This window comes from Pieris brassicae, chromosome 10 (genome assembly GCF_905147105.1).
Source record: "Pieris brassicae chromosome 10, ilPieBrab1.1, whole genome shotgun sequence".
In the NCBI taxonomy this organism is placed as follows: domain Eukaryota; kingdom Metazoa; phylum Arthropoda; class Insecta; order Lepidoptera; family Pieridae; genus Pieris; species Pieris brassicae.
This window is the reverse complement of record NC_059674.1, coordinates 1,168,020-1,191,876: the sequence shown is the minus strand read 5'-3', so window position 1 is coordinate 1,191,876 and position 23,857 is coordinate 1,168,020. Positions and strand designations below refer to the sequence as shown.

The 23,857-nt window shown below is 32.3% G+C and overlaps 2 protein-coding genes across 6 annotated transcripts in view; both read right to left on the bottom strand.

Moving 5' to 3' along the window:
• Positions 1 to 627: 627 nt before the first annotated feature.
• On the bottom strand, positions 628 to 4,938 carry LOC123715573 (CCR4-NOT transcription complex subunit 7-like). 3 transcript variants are annotated; one of them, XM_045670705.1, is made up of 7 exons: positions 4,637 to 4,938; positions 4,445 to 4,554; positions 4,065 to 4,178; positions 3,865 to 3,998; positions 3,384 to 3,541; positions 2,015 to 2,155; positions 628 to 1,842 (listed from the first exon to the last, which is right to left on the bottom strand). In XM_045670705.1, the coding sequence occupies exons 1-7, from the start codon at positions 4,745 to 4,747 to the stop codon at positions 1,732 to 1,734; spliced, it is 879 nt and encodes a 292-aa protein (XP_045526661.1). In that variant the 5' UTR covers positions 4,748 to 4,938; the 3' UTR covers positions 628 to 1,731. The 3 variants fall into 3 exon arrangements, with proteins under 3 accessions (XP_045526661.1, XP_045526662.1, XP_045526663.1); XM_045670706.1 differs by having other exon boundaries at positions 3,865 to 3,983; XM_045670707.1 differs by lacking the exon at positions 4,065 to 4,178.
• A 614-nt stretch (positions 4,939 to 5,552) lies between these two features.
• The window catches only part of LOC123715200, a 60,104-nt gene continuing 41,799 nt past the window's right edge, over positions 5,553 to 23,857 (bottom strand). For 2 of the 3 annotated variants that reach the window (XM_045670114.1, XM_045670113.1), the window contains exons 10-12: positions 9,029 to 9,139; positions 7,317 to 7,814; positions 6,115 to 6,388 (exon numbers count right to left, since the gene is read on the bottom strand). In XM_045670114.1, the coding sequence (XP_045526070.1) occupies positions 6,266 to 6,388; positions 7,317 to 7,814; positions 9,029 to 9,139 (732 nt within the window). In that variant the 3' untranslated portion in view covers positions 6,115 to 6,265. The other variant, XM_045670115.1, reaches the window with a different exon arrangement.

Sequence of the window (23,857 nt, the reverse complement as noted above, 5' to 3'; positions counted from 1 at the left end):
TTATAGCGCCTTCCAGCCTGTTACTCAGGTTCGGTTTAATAATTATAATATTCAAAATGTGAATAATTATTATAGTAAATAATTTGTTTCATATTGCATTTTATTAAATGTAGATACCTATAGCTATGAGATAGTGTATGCATCTGCATATAATTAGGTATTAAAAGACAGTTGCATAAACTACTACAGTAATAATGTAAAATGAAATAATTGTATTATTTGTATTCATGTCTATGTTAATAAAAGCCGTTAAACTTTATCTGTATCTGTATCTTACGTGTGTACACGCGCACATTTTTTTTTATTGTAACCCATAAGAACAAATTAAAAACCATTTAATTCTTGAGTTTTACTTAAATAAATAAGTCGCGCTACAACCTTTTGAGGTCTGGGCCTCAGCTTTCCGTATGTGTTTCACGACCATTTGTCAATCTAATAGGTAAGAAGGCGATCAGCCTCCTGTGCCTGACACTCGTTTTGGGTCTAAAGCAAGCCGATTTCCTCGCGATGTTTTCTTCACCGTTCGAGCGAACACTAAATGCGCGGATCACGGGATCGAACCTAAGACCTCAAAGTTAAGAGTCTATTAACTAAAATATTGTAAGGAAGGAAAGAAAAAACAACACGCGTAGTAATTAATTTTATTTACACATATATTATCACATTATGGTCATAAGCCAATATATATCTTAAATTACAATGTGTAATGGCGTTATCTATGACTATGAAACATCACAACAGCTTAAAATAAACAAACTTAACATATCGTTAAATCATATAGGAAACTTGAGCAGTGCTGGGTGGGGTTTATATGAACCCACAGATTCATAGTTTAGCGTTAAAAGACGAGATTTAAACTCGAGAAATGACTCTTATGTTAAAATACCTTCAGTCAACATTTTTTTGTTGTTGATATTAACAAACTGGAGGCATAACAGTGCAAAGTTATCCAAATAAAGTAAATCTATATAACGCGATTTCCGTCTCCAATATTACGCGTTATTTTCCCGCTATAACGCGGATAGATAAGTTATATTTCTGTAGAGTGAAATTTATAACCATTTGTCAAGTCCATAATTAGTTTTGCGACTGTTTTAATTATGTTATAAAATCCTAAATAAAGTTATTCACGTGTCCCCAGTTTTTGAATTGTTCAAACTGTTTTACGAGAATACTTCTACAACGCAATTTCCTATATGGCCGGCTCTACTGCGTTTTAGGGGGTTTACTCTATGCTGCACCAACTTATTTTTAATCTACTTAATATAAAAAGGTGGAGTCGACCTGTATTTATTTAATAAACGGTCTTATACAAATATGCGGGTAGTTACAACGGGAACTACCCGCTGTATAGTACATAGTATTTTCGTAAGTTTTAGTAGAAAATATAGGTGTTTGTTATTGTTCGCGCTAAGTCGATTCTGACCTTCGAATTGCCGAACAAAAATGGCAGACAATTATTAGACAGATATTTTATTTTATCGATATTAATATTAAAATCATTAACTGTTGAATTTTAAATATTTGTCTCTGGTTTATTTTTAAATTTGATGAAACAGACACAGATATATGTATACCCTCTAGGCTTATGAAACATGTTTCAGTTTAAATATGGCGAGCTTCGTACATTGACATTTCTGAACTGTCAAAACTCTCCAATCTGACACTTTACTTTTTGAACAATTCACGCTTTTCCAATAGTTCGTTCAGCGCTTTCTCAGTTCCACTCAGTCAGGATCCATTTTCCCCATTCTCTTGGAAATTATTTGCATTAGTTGAAAACGGTGCACCTAAGCCATACAAATGTCCGCTGGTACTTTCAATGTTGCCATCAAAGAAAATCTATAAAAAATATTGCAATTAATGTTGAATTAAATCCTGAAACTCACAGTAAAAGTACAGAAGTGGCTAAGCCTTTCAACTTTTCTGTTTTCAAATAACCTTATACTTTTTTTAATCTATAATTTAAAAAAAAAATACTTGCGTCAACAAACAACACGATATCTTGAATTACCTCTTTTATCTTAAAAAATGCCATTCCAGTGAGGAGAGAGTCAGATCCGGCTTGATGCTGAGGCCCAACCCTTCTAAGCTCCAATTGATCGGCCACCTCTTGTAGACCGCCTTTTAAGTTCTTGCACAGTTTCATTAGATACTGTAAAAAAATACATTTAAGATCATTTAATAGTGACTATAGAACCAATACAAATTGTTATTTATAAATAGACTTTAAACATTCATAATTTCAAGACCCAAGTTTTACCTAAACATATATTTCGATCAAATCCATCTCTAATTAAATGAAACGTTGACACAGTATTAAGATTAGACAGAAGAAGATATTACTTACATTACGTCATCGTCTATATGAATTATCTGTGACGATTTTGTGTCACGTGACTGACGTATAAAAATTAACAGTTTTAATTATGGTTTTGAATGAATCAATGATTATATCGATTTTATTCTTCAAACTGTGTAATACCTAGCCTGCAAAGCCAGTTCTTTTAAATTTAGCTTTCAAAGCTAAAATAGATATTACACCCGCATCACCTCTACGACCGTCGTTCCACAACTGAGCATTTTTTAAGGCAGTTTTTGTTGCGCACCACCACATTGTGGAACCAGCTGCCCACTGAAGTATTTCTGAACCAATTCCACTTACGGTCAAACAAATTCTTAAGGTCGGCAATGCACTCGCCAGCCTTCTGGCATTGAGTGTCTATGGGCGGCGGTATCAGTTAACATCAGGTGAGCCTCCTGTACGTTTGCCTCTGTTATATTAAATACCAGAAAAGTAAACTCCACACAAATATGTATGTGATATAACTAAGTATGCTTTAATTTCTGATTATTGACTTAAATAGCTAATGTTCAATTAGCCTTTGAGTTGTAGAGCTAAACATAATTTGTACGGATCCTTAAAAATGACATTAGAGTCGCAGTTGAAGTAACAGGCAGCCTAATTCGATTTGTCGTATAATTGTTTCGGTTAGTTACAGTCGATACTAGCGCCAATGACAGTTAAACTGGGTCTCGAGATAAAATCTCTTTTCAAGTCGTAACCAGCTTACCCTATTTTTATGGGAATGACATTAGCTCACGTTGTCACGTGACGATTATCATGTAGATAAGTAATCGTCTCAAGCCCCTATTTTATACAGTATTCTAGTGTCCCTAATACGTCATTCATGTTGATGTAGACAGACATGAATGAGAACGCGAGTTTGTATTTATGCTAAGCCACTAATTAAATATTGATGGGATTCTTAAATTTACGTTAAGTTCTTTAATTTAAATACCAAGTAAAATATGAGGTCCTTTTGCCCCATTTCAATAACTTTAGAAGGCGAGCAAAATACTTCTAATGAGCAGCTACTTACTTTGACGTCATAAACTGTTGGAAAATACAATCGTAAGCTTTCGAAAAAGTCATTCTCTTCTTGAGGTAGATTACGATCAGTCAGAAGTTTCAATAAATAACCAAAGTCATAACCGGAATGAAAGCTCAACCATTTAATGTTATCCATAAGAACAATGCCTAAAAACCAGTAATAAATATATTTTAGTCCATGTTTCATCTAAGGGTTTAAGCATTCGAACTTTATCTTGATTCAATATTTAACTAAATTAAATGATTAAATAAGGAAACTCATTAAAACAGTGGCAAAGTTTTTACAAATCTGTGTTTCCATCCTTACATTTAGTAAGAATTGGTACCCACATGCCCTAACATGTTTCAAATGTCATATCTTAATATCAATACCATGAAACTTCTAAACTAAAATGGTTTTAATTACCCCAAAAATATCAAGCAAAGTATATAGAAGTTACAGAATGTAATAAATATTTATTTTGTTTTACCTGAAGACATCAGTAGTTCAGCAAACTCTAATGGTTCTATACCATGGTCTTCATGTTCTCTAAATTTAAGCCCAGAATTTTGTAAAAGATCAATTGAGTCTTGGGCATACATATCTTCCCTGGTAACAATAGATCTGTTAAAAGTTTATAAATCATCTACGATGAAAATTATAAAACATATAACATAATATTAAACTTACTGCAGATTGAATTTAAAATTAAATTGCCAAGTAGAACATCCAGGAGCGGTTTTACCATTTTCATCCATAAATGTTAGCCCTAATTGAATAATCCTCAAAAGATCTACATTACATCTGCAAAAGTTACTTTGTTAGGCATATATAGATCCTTTCTTAAGAATGTTATGTTTTAAGCAATGGAAATTTACACAATATTTTGAGGTGATCTTTTTACTGATTTATAAAATGAAACAGTTATTGAACTTTCTGAATGTATTTGTAGCTAACTTAAAATTGGTAGCACAGTAGTGATATTTTGCAGCTGATATGTGATTTTAACCACTTTCTAGTTAAGAATGGCATTATAACACATTGTACAAAAAAAAAGGCTTGATACCCACCTCAACAATTGATACTGATAGTCTGCAGTGGATCTAAATTCACCTATTGGTCTTGCCACAACACCAGGGAATTCAGTATCCATTGCCACCCAGTGATATTTCTGAACAATCTAGTCGAAAAACATTTAGGATTAACATCTATGCTTCAATATTAAAAATTACAATTAATCACCAAACATAAATCTACATTACCTGTCGAATAACATGAAATTCCTCATACAAATTGTAATTCCATACATTTTTTATTGAAATATCGTCGCGAGAACTGAGCAAGTTAAAGTTCGCGGCTATTGGAGAAGACATGGTACGAATTTTCTAAGATTGCAACAAGATCTTAAGTAAGTAAATGTTGTTATATTTACTACTGCATTATTACATTCTTTTCATTCTAATTTTTACTGAAGTTAGAAGGAAAATAAGGAGAAGGGTTTTATAGTAAAATTTATATCTATACTTCTCCTTCTTTGACTTTCACTTTTCAGTTTTCGATAAAACCATTTGAATTTTAACTTTATAGTAAAATTGACAATTGACTTTACATCAATATTTTTCACCATAGACTAAGAAGAGAAACTATATATTTTAACCAAGATTGCAGATATCTGAGAAAACGCTTGACAGACTATTTGAAGGTTATGTTTCTAGTCTTTCTTTCTAGTTTGTGAACTAGAATCTGTCACTTTTATTAGTGTTTTATTACTTTTTGAATTAATAATTTTATCACATCTAGCTTTTGAACAACTAAAAAATTAAACCAGATTAGAGTTTGGAATGTGGATTTAAATGTTTCAACCACCAAAGAGATCGACGGACATAATATTTTTATATTTTTGACGTTTTGTTAAAGGAAAACCGCTTGGATTATTGTTTTTTAAATTTTTATGATGTATGACTTAATTCTTTTAAATTAATATGTAAATTTTTGCAATTATTTATGTTTCATAGTGAGTTTTTATTGAGATCTAGTAGTCTGTAATGTTGGTGGATTTTACTTTTAATATGGCGTCTTACTGTTAAATTTGGGAAGACTATTAAATAAAAGTTATCAGTCATTTCAAATTATTTTATTAAGACGTAAAATAACAATATATTTTATGACTTAGGTTACGATATTATTTCATATATTTTTATCTTATTTTACCACAGTACATTGTTTAATAATTATCGATTTAGTTGCAAGATAAACTAAAACAATAATTGTAATATTTGGTCCAAAGGACCATACATATACAAGCATGTATGCACAATTTACTTAAACATATGATTCGATATAAAAGGCACACTTTTCAATTTAAATATTTATTTTATAGTAGGTATATTTAATACGGAAACAAACTAAATTTAAAAATACCTCATTCTAATTATGACTTGCGTTTTCCGTACAGAAAAACAAAATTATATAAATGAATTTCACATATTTTACTAAATAGTTGTTAACCAAAACTTCAACAATTTATATTAACTAATGTATGATAATTTAGGGTTTTATACTATTTAATATGGACAATTATTAAACATGGACATTTCATGTATTTTATAAAATACATCTATAGAATTACATATATTTTATATACAGGTTACAGGCTTTTGTATGTAATTCTTGTGTTAGTTCTAAAATGTGGCGATATTTGAAGATTATCGCCCAGCATCCACCTGAAAGAAAAAAATATTTGTTAAATTAGGTATAACGTTAATGCCGCCACCAGTGTTCAACAAGTGCGTCATTGCCTGAACCGTTTTTGTGAATGGTGCATATGAAATATATAAATAATGTACCGGTTTTATAGGTAATGTTGTAAAATCGACGCTGATTCTTGGCGATTAATGTTTTGATGAAACTTTAGGTATTGTTATAGATGGAGATAACGGTAACAAATTGTTGCCATATCTAGCGTGAAAATTTTCGTCAAGCGAATCGAACGTTTTTCTGGTTATTTTACAATCCTGAAACAATTGCTCAAGCGAATAAGTAATATATTATTTATCAATATTCTAAATTATAAATAAGCACCTTTCTTCTAATTGGAAGTATTATTGCCAGCCGTACTCAGAGTTAGAAGAGAAATACTTGAGCCATCTTTATTTCTGCTTTAAAAAAATACTTAGGAAAATTTATACATCTATACCTTATAAACACCGACTGTTAACAGTTACACAACACAAAAACAGAAAATAACGCAAAGAAAAATCAATGATCACAAACACAACTCTATACTTTATTGTCAGTCCTAAAACGACAAACGTCTCTTAAAGGCGCCAACATTGGTGTTAGTTGTCATTTGTCAACGCAGTCAGGCTATAACATAGTTGCGCTCCTTCAAAAGTCAGTATACTTATAAAGATTGGCATTACAGATTTAACTGAATGCTAAAAACCACCATTTCCTGCTCTATATTACATCTGTGGTCAACTAATAAGTAATATTTCTTAGTTGAGGCTTGAAGAAAGCCCGCAAGAGTTGCTACACAAGCTCCTACGATGTATAAAATTAAATGTGTTTGAAGTTGGGTAGATATGGATTAAAATTAATGTCACCTAAAGGATAAATACTGTGAGCTATGACAAAACGAATTGTATTCTTTTTAAGGGAGCTGAACCGAAAAATCCGAATAAGAAAATAATACGCTGTCAATTAAGATTTTACCTCTCTAAGAAATACCTCTTACCTCTACCCTTATATTGACTCTGAGTAAGGCTGTAAGCGAATTATAAAAAAAAATTACACAAATGTATTATTAGATAGACACAATTCTTGCGCATTATTATATGAAACTTCATTTCATGCCGAAATTATATTGTCAGCATCTGTCAGTATATTACCCAAAAGATCCACAGAATATGATGGCGTTATTGTTTTATAAAAAAAACTTACCATAGCCTCAGTCTTTTTGCGTAAATTCGATCGTGAAAGTGTAAGAGCTAACTCCGACTGTAATCGACTTGAGAGGGACTCTTCGTCTACTGATTGACAGTTCTTTTTGTCCCCATTGAGAAATTCCAGCTTCGACGGCTCTCTTCTTCCACTCATATTATTCACGTATTCTCCTATAGTGACGGATACAGGCCTGGAATGCTTTTTCATAGTAGCTGTGCCATTGGGAGCCTTTATGAAGTAATTCGAAGGTGGTTTTAAGTTCACATTTCCTGGACTTTGGAGTTTGTATGATTCTAGGGAATCTACATCTGCGTTTGATTCGTTTAAACTCTTCGATTTTATGGGTAAAGTTAGTTCTTTGTCGTTGTAATCTGGCGTTGGAGTTCGGTTGATTGTAGCGATTTTTTTAATGATTGGCGTTTTTATAATATCCTCTAGCTTTGGTTTCCGGTCGCCGTTTATTTCACCGTTGTGGTGGCCATTTGTGGTTGGCATCTGGAAATGCAGTTACCATCTTTCATCTTTCTATAGTTTAGTTATATTAACATTAAAGTAAATGGTTTTTATTCATTGCAACAGTACTTTAAAGTATATTAGACTCTGGGTTATCGATGTGAGTTTCATGAGTCACGAAATAGTGAGATAGTATTGTAAAAATGAAATTATTTATTTTACAGTTTACGGCTATGGCTAAATATACTTTGTTCTAATAGTTAAACAGATAATTAATAAGTACACATGCACAGATTAGAGTTTTATGAAACTTACATTTAGGTATTATTAGCTTATAGTGACAAAGCAAGATTTTTATTGATGTTGTTACTAAAATTGGTCTTTGGGGCAATTCACGTGAAGTTGACAGCGAAACAAAAAGTGAGGTCGTAGATTATATTTATATTCGGGTTAATCATACTTAGTGGGAATAACGCAAATACGTAACACTATTTTATGATGTTTATTGTTCAAGTTTGTTTCAATTGATTTGTTAATTAACAACAAAGCTGTAGTTTTCTGTCAATATCATTTAACTATGATTTCACCTACACTAATATTCACCTCATTTGCTTAAAATTGCTGTTGGAGCACGCTGATTGACAGCAGCCATAAACTAGTTTGTAACGTAAAACTCAATACGACATGCATGTACATTAATTCACCTATCTTCCTAACTATGAAACTATAACTATAAACTAAACATCCCGCTATGAAACTTCTAGTATACTTGAAATACACTTTAAGTATTTTTTTAGAATAAAAAAAGTAAAAAAAATTGGTCAAACTTTTTGAAAAACTTTTTACTACCGGTTTTGGAGGTCAAATTTATTTTGTAACCAATAAGGGAAAAGGAAGATCTATAGGAATTGCTAAACGAATTGATAGAAATACCTATTAAAAATATTCTCAAAAAAAACGGAATTTCAATTAGCATTATTTTTTAAACTTAAGACTTAAACTTTAAACGAACGTATTTGCGTTCATACCCACTAGAGGTAGAGGTAGAGGAAAAACCCTACGACTTTACTTTTTTTGCTGTCCGTTTCACGTAAACCTTTATGTTTTACTTCCTATTTAAAATGGCGGAACCATTTTACTGTTGCCTAAATGGAATATTATCTATAAAATAATTGTATACAAAACTTATTACCATTAAGCTATCTGTGGCCAATACTATGAACTATTTAATATATGTATTACATCATTCGACTTACAGGGGGTGGAGGCGGCGGTGGTTTCTTCACAGTCAGCCTTTCTTGTACGTTTTCGACATGCTCTGTTGCCTCCACGGCCGGTTTTCTCAGTCGTAAAGTGTTTTGTCGATCCTAGAATAACATTATATATTAAAGTATATCTTGGTCACTTTGAATTAAGTTGAAGAGATGAAGACGATTTCAAATTAAATGCTTTTTTTATAGAATTAAGGGAATTGAACATGTTCAAATACTCCATAGAGTATGCTATGTTATCTATGCTAATATTGTAGAGGTATACTTTGAAATGTCCCGTTTTAAACGTATTTTAGCAATACAAAGACACGTTATATGTGAGTACCATATGAGTAAGATAGATGAACGGTCGAACGAAATCGTTTCTTATGTGTCTTAACGATTAAAGATGATATTGAATTCTAGAGAAAAGTTGTAGAGCCTGATTATACCTAGGTTATTTATATATATATATACTAACAGTATCCTTATAAACTAAAGATTTAAAATACAATTATTACAAAAACACGAAACGAAACATTACAACAAACCGAAAAAAAAACATTACACCTTATGCATGACATTATATCTATCTTAAATTACAACCTATATATATATTATATATAAAACTTATATAACTTTTAAACAATATAAAGTTTTGAGTATATCCGTATGTATGTTCGCGATAAACTCCAGAACCAGTAGACGGAATTTATAGCGGTTTTCACTGATATCAAGAATGATTTATGAGGAAGATTAAGGTATATAATATATATATAAAAGGTCACGGAGTTGCTTGTTAAAACCTCACACGAGCTCCATACTTTGAGGTCTTATAAAGTGTAATAATAAAGGGGAACATAAATAGTTGAGATTCTAATACATTCGTATGTCAAATCCAATATATTATTGGCAATAATAACGTTAAGGAGTCTTGAGTCCTGATTTAACCCTTTATATTAGCATAAGTAAGATAAAACATAAAACAGTTTTTTTTATTATCTTAATGTTATGTTTGACTACAATAATTATACTATAAACGCAATCCAGGGACAGTATTTTTATAATACTAATATTGCAGAAAAACATCGCGACGAAACCGGCTTGCCTTAGACCCAAAATGTCAACCGCGTGTCAAGCACAAGCTGAGGCTGATGCTTGCCTATTAGATTGACAAATGATCATGAATCTGATACTGAAATCTGAGGCCCTGAAAAGTTTGTTTCGCGAGTCATTTTATTATTATTGCAATGACTCCAAGGAATATTATGTAAGTTTACTGTAATTATTAAAATATATATACATGTAATATGATTAGGATTTGCATAATTTGATTAGGAACTGTCAATGACGACTTTAAGTGGATTGCGAATGGGTTGGAATGTTTCTTAGTACCTGTGGACTAGGTCTTAATTAAGTGATATAATAACTTGACTAACATATATAAAGTATTAAGATATAGTACTATTTACTAAGGCAAATTACAACTGGGAAATCGTTTAGAAATGTAAAAATAGTATGGAAAGAAGTCAAACAGGATTAAAAAGGAAAGATTAAGGGATATTAAAATAAAACAAAATTTAAAAGCCGAAAACTAAAGTGGAAATGGACGGAGCATATCAGAGAATAGTAACATTCGTAATGATAAACGAAAGAGGCAGGCAGATAAGATGGGAAGACGTTATACGGTATAAAGGAGTAAAAAAATCCATTGTGGATTCGAACCGCTAAATAACGCGAAGTTTGGAAAAATTTCAGTCGAAGGACAAGCATAGATAGATAGATGTATTATATATATATATATATATAATACATATGATAGATAACTATAATTAGTATTATACTACTGTAGGGAAGTGTACTTTAAATTTAGTAATAAAGTCATTTCATTATTATTTACTTTTTACTGTCATTGTCAAAATCGTTATTTTTTTTTACTTCCTGCCATAGACTGCGAAATCATTTGTAGGAGTATTTTTCATTGTTATGTAATTACAGTAAATATAAGACGGCGAGGTTTTGATTTTGTTTTAAGTTTTATAATTTTTAAGTACAGTTTTTTAATTTTTTTATTATTAAATGCTTTGTTTTTATTATTTACTTGTTAGCAGTGTGACTGTTTATATTTGAATCTGTGAACCAGTTTACATAAAATGAGTGCAATCTTTGAGATGAGAACTTAAGAAGGTCCTTTTAGCTAGTTTTTCCTAATAAAAACATAATGTATACTATGAATCATAACATACATATAGTATTTACAATTTTCTTAACCTACATAGTAATAAGAAAAATAATTTAATTCTAATAAACAGAAAATTTAAAAGGTTTGGTCCCTGTGGCAGTGTACCTTTAACGCTGGCAGCATTTCCTCACTTTATTGCAATACGTATTCGCTTTGTTTATTGGTTATTAATTCTTGTTGATTTAGGACATTGGTAGACATTTTTGGATTTTGAACTGTCTGGCTTGTACGTTTTTTAACTCCACTATCCACAACTGGCATTATGCTAGTCAAGAAGCTCAATAAATACTTCACACTACTTCTTGGTGCTCGAATCCATGTTGGGAGTCAGTTAAGAGCTAAGTTTAAAATAAAATAAATTAAAAATATGATAAAAGTAAAGAATAAAAGTTTTTTTAATATGAAAGTTCTCTTTGTTACGCTTTCACGACATCTTTAAGGTTTTTTAGTGTAAAAACCTACTTTTCATCTTCACTGCTCGTAATATTCGATACGGCCATAGTAGGTACCTATACTTTGGCATCTGGTGTACAGTTCATTTCATAGGTTACTTTACAACACAAAACAATAACGGGCTAATTGATTTTTAAAACCATTTATATATTTTATAAATGACTATCGAACTATACTAAACATTCTTAATTTCGAGATCCCGCCAAAACGCTTAGACAAGATGGCGTCGCACCAGTCGTCCATGTTTGTAAACACATGTTTCTGCGATTTGTATGAAATTCTTGTAATTGTGCATTTGTGTAGTCGATTCAAGTAAACCTGATCGTGTTTTGTATATTCCATAATGCTCACATGAAGTACATATATGAAATTATAGTTTTGAGTTTGTAGCTCGCTCTACCAATGTCCCTAAAAATGAAATTCCAATTTGTATTCAACCTAATGGTTAAAAGCCTTTAACTTCGTCCATGAATTCGTTCGTAAAAAGATAAAGTAAAACCTGTTTCAATATCGCAGAGTTCATTCCCTTTCTGCGAAAAACTAAGCATGTTTGCCTTGCCCTCACATTTACGAACTGATTGCTGAGATGTATTTTTGTATTCCATCCGTTAAGCAGTCTCTATATACAAATATAAGTATCATATATATAACGACTGCATAATATTGTTTTATATGTACAACACAATGGTTTATATGTAGTAACAAATTAGTCCAATTGCACGGTTTAGTGTTTTACATTTATCTCTTTTTAACACAGCGTAAAAACAATTTGATAAAAAGATACGACAGAATGTAATTTCAGTCTTAAATAGTTTTTTAATGCGATAACGCACTTTTATCAATATAGTAAATTTACAGGATTGTTTTTTATTCTTATTAATTGTTATCAGACCAAATAATCCGTTTTGGAACTAATAAGTTTACGTTAAACACTTCGTCAATGACAGTGAGTGAAATCTGCTCAGAAAAATCCATATATTGTATCCGCTTGTTATATACTTATTAAATATATGAAAATTATCGGCAATTAATATTGAATAATAAACAAAGCAAAAGCAAAAAATAAAACCTACATATTGCCGATGTCAGTGCCTTGAGACCCTGAAAAAATAGGCTCTTACGTCACCACATATATTTTACGATTTAATGCCTCTATAGACATCACCATTCTTAAAAAAAACATTATTTTTTTAATTTATTACACTACTACCATAGTGTCCAGGGACTTTTTTTCTCACATTTTTTTCCAAAATAAAAACAAGATACATTTAATAAATTTTACTAGTTCGCGAATGGCGGGCTACGCGTCGCGAAATGTTACAATATGTTACTTCAATAAAGTTTACTATCTTATCCACTATAACTAAACCACAGAACAGGACTAATACAATAATTTAAAAAATACGACAATTATCTACTTTCCCGTCGTGTCTATGACTCTGAGAATTCTTCAAACGAGAACATATCTGTATCTTCTACCGCATTTACCATGCAGTATTCAGAGTAGTTGTTCGGATTAATACTTGCAGCTTAGTTTCATCATCTGACGTCGAGGTAAAATACGAAGATCTACCCGTATCACCTTGACGTTCATCGTTCCACAACTAAGCGTTTTTTAAGGCATTTTTTTACCCTGCAACACCACTATTCCGAACCAAGTATTTCCGAATCAATTTGACATAGGATCCTTGAAGAAAAGAGCGTGCCAATTCTTAAAGAGAATCTCTCCGGTGTCAATGGGCGGCGGTATCACTTATCATCAGGTGAGCCTACGTTTGTCATCTGTTATACAAAAAAAACTGTTTCTTTACAAACTGAACACACTTCTTTAAGCGTAAGTATTACAGAAAAACCACTGAACAACAAACAAAAACAGCACAAAATTGCTTTTTACTGCAGTTTGGTTTTTGACCTTTAAAAGGCAATTTTCAAATCCAAGATCAAACAGGAAGATGACGTCAAGTAATGCGCACCTCGGTGTAATGTCTAACTTTTTGTTTCACTCATTATTCCATGACGTAATACAAGGTAATATGTGAAGAAAATACGTACTATAATAAATAATTATTCGTTTACATATGGAGCAAGCAAATGTCTTAATTTATAATCTATGAATTCCCTCATAATATAGTAGGTATACCTTTCCTTTGAATGGGACATTACGGACTCTGTAATCTCTGGATGTGTTCGTAAAATTCAAATTATTTTACGATTCTGTAAGACAATAGAATAGAACCTATTTGATTTCTAGTTGCCTTAAGATAAAAAAAAAACAAAATTATTGATTGCCATGTTACAATATATAATCTAAAAACTCTCTGATATTATAGAAGTATGTGATGTGTGTATTTAGGCATTATTTTACGATTGTGTATAGCAAGAGGAAAGAACCTTATTTCATTTATAAACTATAAAGAACATATTAAATATAAAATAAAAAAATCTGTGGCGATACTCCTCTTTTTACGACTGCCTCGAGACTTCTTATCTGTTTCATGATGTAATAGGCAAGCAGGTTATCAGCTTGGTGCTTGACACACGCCGTCGACTTTATGGGTTTAAGGTTTCCTCACGATGTTTTCCTTCACTCTTCGAACGAATGTTAAATGCCCTAAGCGAAAGTGATTTAGTGCACAGCCAGGGATCCAACCTACGACCTCAGGAATCAGGGTCGCACGCTGATGCTATTAGGCCAACACTGCTCTGTAGCTCATCAGAACATGTTAAGAACACTTTTAAACAGATGAATTTCAAGTTTAGTCCCTGTTGTAATGTGTTTACGCTGTGATGAAAATATATAAATGAATCATGCAATTTGTACGATCCATTACTACTAAGGTACTAACCAAGGTTTTAGTCTCTTCCTGAGGAAATATACCAAATATCTTACTAAGTTATACTTAAAATGCTTTAAGCTAAGTGTCTATGAAGGTGACTCTTCCAGTTACCATATAAAATATCAACCGATGTGAAGGAAACTGTGTAAATGACGCAGTAATGCAAATTCAATATTACAATTTTACCGCGACAAAATTAAAATTGATTTTCATTACATAATATTTAAAAAAAATATGTAACGTTTAAGCAAGTAAATAACCTTTTTTGATTGAACGGAAGCCTTGATTAAAGTGGTTAATAAATGTAATTGTTAATTAACGACTCTGACAGCTGTCTTATTAATCTTTCGTACATAAAGCCTTGGTGACCCGCATAACCAAAATATCGCAAATGTTAAACACTATAGTACTGCAGAGCAGTGTTGACCCAGTAGTATCAGCGTGCGACTCTTATCCCTGAGGTCGTAGATTCGAACCCCGGCCGTGCACCAATGGACTTTCTTTCTATCGGTTTGCCTGAGACCCAAAAAGTCGACATCGTTTCAGGCACAGAAAGCTGATACTTGCCTATGACAAATGTCCATAAAACAGTGATACAGATCTGAGGTCCTGACTCGGAAGGGTTGATTGACTGATTTGTTTTTATTTTATTTATATTTTTTATCATACACAATATTAAACTTGACCGATAGTGTATTATCAATACATTCCTTAACATGTTTGAATTTCTAATTAACATGTAATCTCTTTTTACATTATTTTCATTCCTTAAACTTGAGAAACATTCCTTACTTACTTCATAACACTGTATACTGAACATTGGTAAAGATTTGTGGCTCTTCTTCATATTTGCACTTTACACATAGACACATACACTTAACATTTGTATTGCGTGAAGGTCATTTATGATTTTCCGGTGGAGGAAAACTGCTCTACGATTCGTTGGCGCGCATCGGATGCCGTGAGGTGACTGAGTGGCTTGCGTCGTTATCAGTGCGCGGCATAATCATACAAAATCACTGTACTGTAAAGGTTTTACAACCCAGAAAATCGATGATTTATTACAGCTATACAAATTTAATACCATAAATAATTTACTTTAATTACAATTGTCTAAAAAATGCCAGCTCGAAATTTGCCATTGGGTTTTGAAGTTGATATATACCTATTCTTATTAACGAAAATCCAGTTGAAAAAAATAATCACTAAATTTATTATGATTATATATCATAAAACAATTGAATCCCGCCATATATATACTTTGATGCTTTTCCATTTGTATTTGAACGAAATTAGGCGGGAAATTGAGATTTGAATATCGAAGGGCAAGATAGTCTGTGAATATATATAAAAATGAAATTTAAATAATATAAAAACTGCTTCCCGCCTTGTCTAGATTTAGATCTTAAATACAATGCTTTTCTTTTTCCATTTGAACGAAAATAGGCGGGAAGTTGTTTATAGAACGTGCAGTAAACGTTGACATTACATAATCTGTAAGTATAAGTTATGAGATTTGAAAATCTAACGGCAATATAATCTGTGAATATCTATGATATGGTTAGTATAATATATATATAATTGTTTCCCGCCATGCCTAGAATTAGATCTTTTATACGCCGCTTTTTTATTTCCATTTGAACGAAAATAGGTGAGAAATTGCTTGCGATATGCGCTGACAGCAAACCCTGATATGTCATTATCTGTTAGTGTAAGCCATGGAGATTCGAAAATCGCACGGCAATATAATCTGTGATTATCTGCAATAGTTATCTATTATATATGTAACTCTCAAAAACTCATCCTAACCTTATTTCTTGAAACACCTTGATGTTTACCACAAATAAGCAGTGTTGCAATAGAAGATTTGCGATAGAATTGTTAATCTTTACAATTGCGAATCGGTTTAATTAAAATTGTTACAGAAATTATTTAATTTATTTACGGCTGGCCCGATTAAAAGTAGAGCGTTTTAGGCGTTAAAATGAATCGAATCAAGCAAATGTTGTCGAAATGATTTGAAAATTGGAATCGTCAGTGTGAAGTACCTATATTTTCTTTTAGATAATATTTCTTTAGTACATAGTAGGAGTAAATAGAGCGTAAATAGAGATCGAAATTGTATGTAGGGAATTGCATTCTTATTCATGTTTTAATTAGTCAATGATGTCACAAAAGATATATTCAAGTGTCAGTTTAGTGCAAAAATGTTTTAAATTTATTTTTACGGCCGAAATAAACGTAACTCCCTATAAAGATAGCGACTCCGATGTCAATGTGTTTTCGTACAGAATGATTACAAATTATTACCATATTAAAAGTGAAAGAGTACCAGCGTTGTTCTCAAATAAAGCGCGTAGGACGAGGTGACTTTAAAAATTCGGGCTATTATAATTGACAAGAGCCTAAAAGTCAAAGGTCAACAATCATTTATTTATATAGGTAACACAATGTACACTTATGAACGTCAATAAAAAAGAAATATACATTAAATGCTTCTAATTTTACATTTACTGCCAGTTCTCAAATCAAGCTCGTAGAACGGAAGAGAAGAACTGGCAATAAACGCCGCCACTCTTTTTAATCGCCAAGTTGTTTTTGTATTACACAACGTTCGTAAGGAGCTGCAACCATGACACCATGTTCCACATGACATCAACAGGAGGCATGGTGAAATCGGAGCACGCACTTACATTCTCGTGGGAACAACACGCAAATACATAGTCAAAAATAACTAACATCACCGCATACACGAATTCAAATACGACCAGTCACCACAAGTAGCACCCGTTCACGAGTATGAAGCATGGCCAGCCATCGGCCCCCTCGCCATATTTTAGGGAGAGAGACAACCCGCCGCATGGACGCCTATTTTAGAGATTGTAATTTCCAAAAAAACTTGCTTACGATATAAATAAAATATTCAAATCAAATAAAAAAGGGGTTAATACCAACATTTAACTAGCACGAACAATTTACATTATAATCTAATCAATATAAAAACTGCAGCAACTACTTTCGTTACTTGTATTTGTATAATTACTTGGTTAAATACTGTGTTTACTAAATAAACTAACAAATACATTTATAAAAACATTGTCATAACGTAGCTAAAATACTCATTTCATCGCGGCGAAAACATAATTTTGCGGGTAGATACAAAACTGTCGAAAACGATTTATAGGGTTTCGTTCCTTCCATAATCGTAGCAATTTTTCGTTATGAGGCGATCAGTGAGTTCAATACATTTTAATTTTTATTTCCAATGACTAGTTTTGATATCGTGACAGGTGATAAGATAACACTGAAAACACTTCACATTCTCCGATATCATTCAATATAGATAAAAGGTATCTAATAAATGTACAAAACAATGTTGGAAATAATTTTTGACAACAATTTTCATGTCTGTGATTCATAATCGGACGTCAAGGCAGATTACGAAATACCATCCGTATCACCTCGACGTCCGTCGTTCCACAACTAAACGTTTCTTAAGGCAGCTTTTGCCATGCACCACCACCAATTCTTAAAAGGCCGACACGGCCGTCGTACTTGCGAACCTTTTAGCAATTTGAGTGCCCATAAGCGGTGACACTACTTAACAAATGGTGAGCCTCCTGCCCGCTTGCCAAGACACAAACGACACTTTCGTTTTTAGTATTATTCCTTACTTATTAATGCTCCACTGTTTATAAGTCCTACATTAATATAAGACTCTACTTTTGTTCACTTCGAAGTAGACTCTTGGGGCGTAGGGTCGGTTAAGTGACCAAAGTTTTTAAATGTATTTTAATTTTCTATTTATCAATTTATTATTATCATTATTCGTAGGTCAAAAGTGTTGTAAATACTGTATATTTGTCAATAAAACATATTAATTTGTAAAATGTGTAATATTTCTCCTAGCATGCATATATATTTTACGTGCTAAATCAATATTTATAAATTAATTAAACAAGTTATTTACGTAACAGAAAGTATTCGTCATTATTTAATGCTCCAATACACTTGCTTATGTAAGACAGACTACTTCGTTTGTTATCTTAGTATACACGAATAGGCTAAACTTGTTTTCGTATAAAAAAATATAATTATTTCATTAAAATTGATTAAGTTTTACCACAGACTAACACTACGCCTAAAAGATTGGTTACTGCGGCAAGATCAGACAACCGCCCTCTAACAACAAATCATAATATGTTTATTTTTTTATTTTCTCCCATATAACATATTGGTATTGGAAGACTGGTTTCCAAACTAGGTCAGAACCTGTGATATGGATAACCAGGCAAAGGACAAGACAATATATCAAAGGACTTGCAAGCCACTCCTGAACCACTAGCTAGGTTACAACTGGAGAAGAGTCGCAAAGGATAGGGAACAAGTAGTAGTTAGAGGAGGAGTCAAGAGAACTCCGAGATATACCTTAGTGAAGATCAGAGTTTCGGAATATGAAGGTTATATTATTGGAGTTACACTTCTTTTCTTTTCTTTCTTTAAAAAAAATATTTCTACATGATTAAAGAAATGGTAATTTTTTATTTTAAAATGTGGCCTATGACTTCAGGGTGTCAGTTTTTTATGACGGTGTGCGCGCGTATCGTAAAAATTTACTTCGATTTCGTAGGATTGTTATTTGAGAATCTTTAAAAAAATTATTTTTAAAAATTGTGCATTACGTTGTTAGGAAACTCACAACTTAACAATATACAAAGTTTATTAAATTATATGTATGACACAATTCTTAGATCTTTAGTTCCTTCAGCGGTTCGAACGAAGTTTTCTTAGTAAACACATTGTTCAATGTTTACACTTTTTAAATCGTTTACAGGAAGAGAGTAGCAACTAAGACCCCTTTTAAGATAAAAGATCCTTCCTTATTTCCCATCGCACAGTCAACTTTGATAAGCGAAGAATGTTTATTTAAGACAAAAAATATTTAGTTAAATACTATCACGGTTATTTATTTAGTCACATTGTAAATAAGGGTTTAATGACTTTTGTATCAAGTCGAAATTCAATAAAATAATTGAAAAAATTTAACACGAGTTTTTAAACGACTTCCAAAACCCAAGTAATTTACAATTCAATACGTAATTAATTGACAAATCATAAAGCAGACACATCTGAGGCCCAGACCTAAAACTATTGTAGCGCCACCTTTTACCGACCGAGATACCGTCATAAAATGTTTGTAGCGCCACTGAGATACCTTTACGGTATGGTCTTCAGTTTTCTGTATCTGTTCCGTGATCATTTCTAATAGGCATGTGATCAACCTTCTGTGCCTGACACACACACACACACACACACATACATACATAATCTTGGATGAAATATCTTATCGCATTATGAAATAAGATGTAAAGTTACCTTGAGTATAAAGTGCAGTGCACACGCAAACACTTGTCACTCATGGGTCTCATTTTGTAGTAACATATTTAGGTTATTTTTGCGATATTTATTTTACCTCTTACCGCTGGAAAATACAACAGACCTGGGGGTTTATTCAAAATGACAGTTCGTGTCGACAAAGTTCTACATACACTACTGTTAAGGCATCTTGACTAAACCCAGGAGGTTTACATAAAAACTAGATAAAATAAATGTATTTCTAGTCGGAAACAAATTGTTTCTAGATGCTTAGGAGTTACGCGTTTCCTTGTCAGATATACAATAAAACTGATGAAAAATACTTGGTGTAAATGTCTAGCAACTCCATTAAGATCTTTCATCGAGTCATTTACAAACCTATCTATTATATATTTATATATTTACAGAGTAGATTCGCGGATGCTTGGAGGACCCATGTTTTCAAATACAATTAGTTGTAAGTTGTGTGTTGCGATATTTCAGGCTAGGTATTTCTAGTCGGAAACAAATTGTTTCTAGATGCTTAAGAGTTACGCTTTTCCTTGTCAGATATACAATAAAACTGATGAAAAATACTTGGTGTAAATGTCTAGCAACTCCATTAAGATCTTTCATCGAGTCATTTTACAAACCTATATATTATATATTTATATATTTACAGAGTAGATTCGCGGATGCTTGGAGGACCCATGTTTTCAAATACAATTAGTTGTAAGTTGTGTGTTGCGATATTTCAGGCTAGGTATTTCTAGTCGGAAACAAATTGTTTCTAGATGCTTAAGAGTTACGCTTTTCCTTGTCAAATATACAATAAAACTGATGAAAAATACTTGGTGTAAATGTCTAGTAACTCCATTAAGATCTTTCATCGAGTCATTTTACAAACCTATCTATTACATATTTATATATTTACAGAGTAGATTCGCGGATGCTTGGAGGACCCATGTTTTCAAATACAATTAGTTGTAAGTTGTGTGTTGCGATATTTCAGGCTAGGTATTTCTAGTCGGAAACAAATTGTTTCTAGATGCTTGAGAGTTACGCTTTTCCTTGTCAGATATACAATAAAACTGATGAAAAATACTTGGTGTAAATGTCTAGCAACTCCATTAAGATCTTTCATCGAGTCATTTTACAAACCTATCTATTATATATTTATATATTTACAGAGTAGATTCGCGGATGCTTGGAGGACCCATGTTTTCAAATACAATTAGTTGTAAGTTGTGTGTTGCGATATTTCAGGCTAGGTATTTCTAGTCGGAAACAAATTGTTTCTAGATGCTTAGGAGTTACGCTTTTCCTTGTCAGATATACAATAAAACTAATGAAAAATACTTGGTGTAAATGTCTAGCAACTCCATTAAGATCATTCATCGAGTCATTTTACAAACCTATCTATTATATATTTATATATTTACAGAGTAGATTCGCGGATGCTTGGAGGACCCATGTTTTCAAATACAATTAGTTGTAAGTTGTGTGTTGCGATATTTCAGGCTAGGTATTTCTAGTCGGAAACAAATTGTTTCTAGATGCTTAGGAGTTACGCTTTTCCTTGTCAGATATACAATAAAACTAATGAAAAATACTTGGTGTAAATGTCTAGCAACTCCATTAAGATCTTTCATCGAGTCTTTTACAAACCTATATATTATATATTTATATATTTACAGAGTAGATTCGCGGATGCTTGGAGGACCCATGTTTTCAAATACAATTAGTTGTAAGTTGTGTGTTGCGATATTTCAGGCTAGGTATTTCTAGTCGGAAACAAATTGTTTCTAGATGCTTAGGAGTTACGCTTTTCCTTGTCAGATATACAATAAAACTAATGAAAAATACTTGGTGTAAATGTCTAGCAACTCCATTAAGATCTTTCATCGAGTCTTTTACAAACCTATATATTATATATTTATATATTTACAGAGTAGATTCGCGGATGCTTGGAGGACCCATGTTTTCAAATACAATTAGTTGTAAGTTGTGTGTTGCGATATTTCAGGCTATGTATTTCTAGTCGGAAACAAATTGTTTCTAGATGCTTAAGAGTTACGCTTTTCCTTGTCAGATATACAATGAAACTGATGAAAAATACTTGGTGTAAATGTCTAGCAACTCCATTAAGATCTTTCATCGAGTCATTTTACAAACCTATCTATTATATATTTATATATTTACAGAGTAGATTCGCGGATGCTTGGAGGACCCATGTTTTCAAATACAATTAGTTGTAAGTTGTGTGTTGCGATATTTCAGGCTAGGTATTTCTAGTCGGAAACAAATTGTTTCTAGATGCTTAAGAGTTACGCGTTTCCTTGTCAGATATACAATAAAACTGATGAAAAATACTTGGTGTAAATGTCTAGCAACTCCATTAAGATCTTTCATCGAGTCATTTTACAAACCTATCTATTATATATTTACAGAGTAGATTCGCGGATGCTTGGAGGACCCATGTTTTCAAATACAATTAGTTGTAAGTTGTGTGTTGCGATATTTCAGGCTAGGTATTTCTAGTCGGAAACAAATTGTTTCTAGATGCTTAAGAGTTACGCGTTTCCTTGTCAGATATACAATAAAACTGATGAAAAATACTTGGTGTAAATGTCTAGCAACTCCATTAAGATCTTTCATCGAGTCATTTTACAAACCTATCTATTATATATTTATATATTTACAGAGTAGATTCGCGGATGCTTGGAGGACCCATGTTTTCAAATACAATTAGTTGTAAGTTGTGTGTTGCGATATTTCAGGCTAGGTATTTCTAGTCGGAAACAAATTGTTTCTAGATGCTTGAGAGTTACGCTTTTCCTTGTCAGATATACAATAAAACTGATGAAAAATACTTGGTGTAAATGTCTAGCAACTCCATTAAGATCTTTCATCGAGTCATTTTACAAACCTATCTATTATATATTTATATATTTACAGAGTAGATTCGCGGATGCTTGGAGGACCCATGTTTTCAAATACAATTAGTTGTAAGTTGTGTGTTGCGATATTTCAGGCTAGGTATTTCTAGTCGGAAACAAATTGTTTCTAAATGCTTAGGAGTTACGCTTTTCCTTGTCAAATATACAATAAAACTGATGAAAAATACTTGGTGTACATGTCTAGCAACTCCATTAAGATCTTTCATCGAGTCTTTTACAAACCTATATATTATATATTTATATATTTACAGAGTAGATTCGCGGATGCTTGGAGGACCCATGTTTTCAAATACAATTAGTTGTAAGTTGTGTGTTGCGATATTTCAGGCTAGGTATTTCTAGTCGGAAACAAATTGTTTCTAGATGCTTAGGAGTTACGCTTTTCCTTGTCAGATATACAATAAAACTGATGAAAAATACTTGGTGTAAATGTCTAGCAACTCCATTAAGATCTTTCATCGAGTCATTTTACAAACCTATATATTATATATTTATATATTTACAGAGTAGATTCGCGGATGCTTGGAGGACCCATGTTTTCAAATACAATTAGTTGTAAGTTGTGTGTTGCGATATTTCAGGCTAGGTATTTCTAGTCGGAAACAAATTGTTTCTAGATGCTTAAGAGTTACGCGTTTCCTTGTCAGATATACAATAAAACTGATGAAAAATACTTGGTGTAAATGTCTAGCAACTCCATTAAGATCTTTCATCGAGTCATTTTACAAACCTATCTATTATATATTTACAGAGTAGATTCGCGGATGCTTGGAGGACCCATGTTTTCAAATACAATTAGTTGTAAGTTGTGTGTTGCGATATTTCGGGCTACTGTGAGGATTGCATGGATCTTCGGCGCCTTCTTTAGATCTCATGTCATTTTAACACATGCATGTGTATCGTTGTCCTGGATCGATTGTCCTCTTAGTAACATGTGCATTATTTTAGAGCAAAAGTAAAAAATGCTCCAAGACGGTCCCGGTTACGT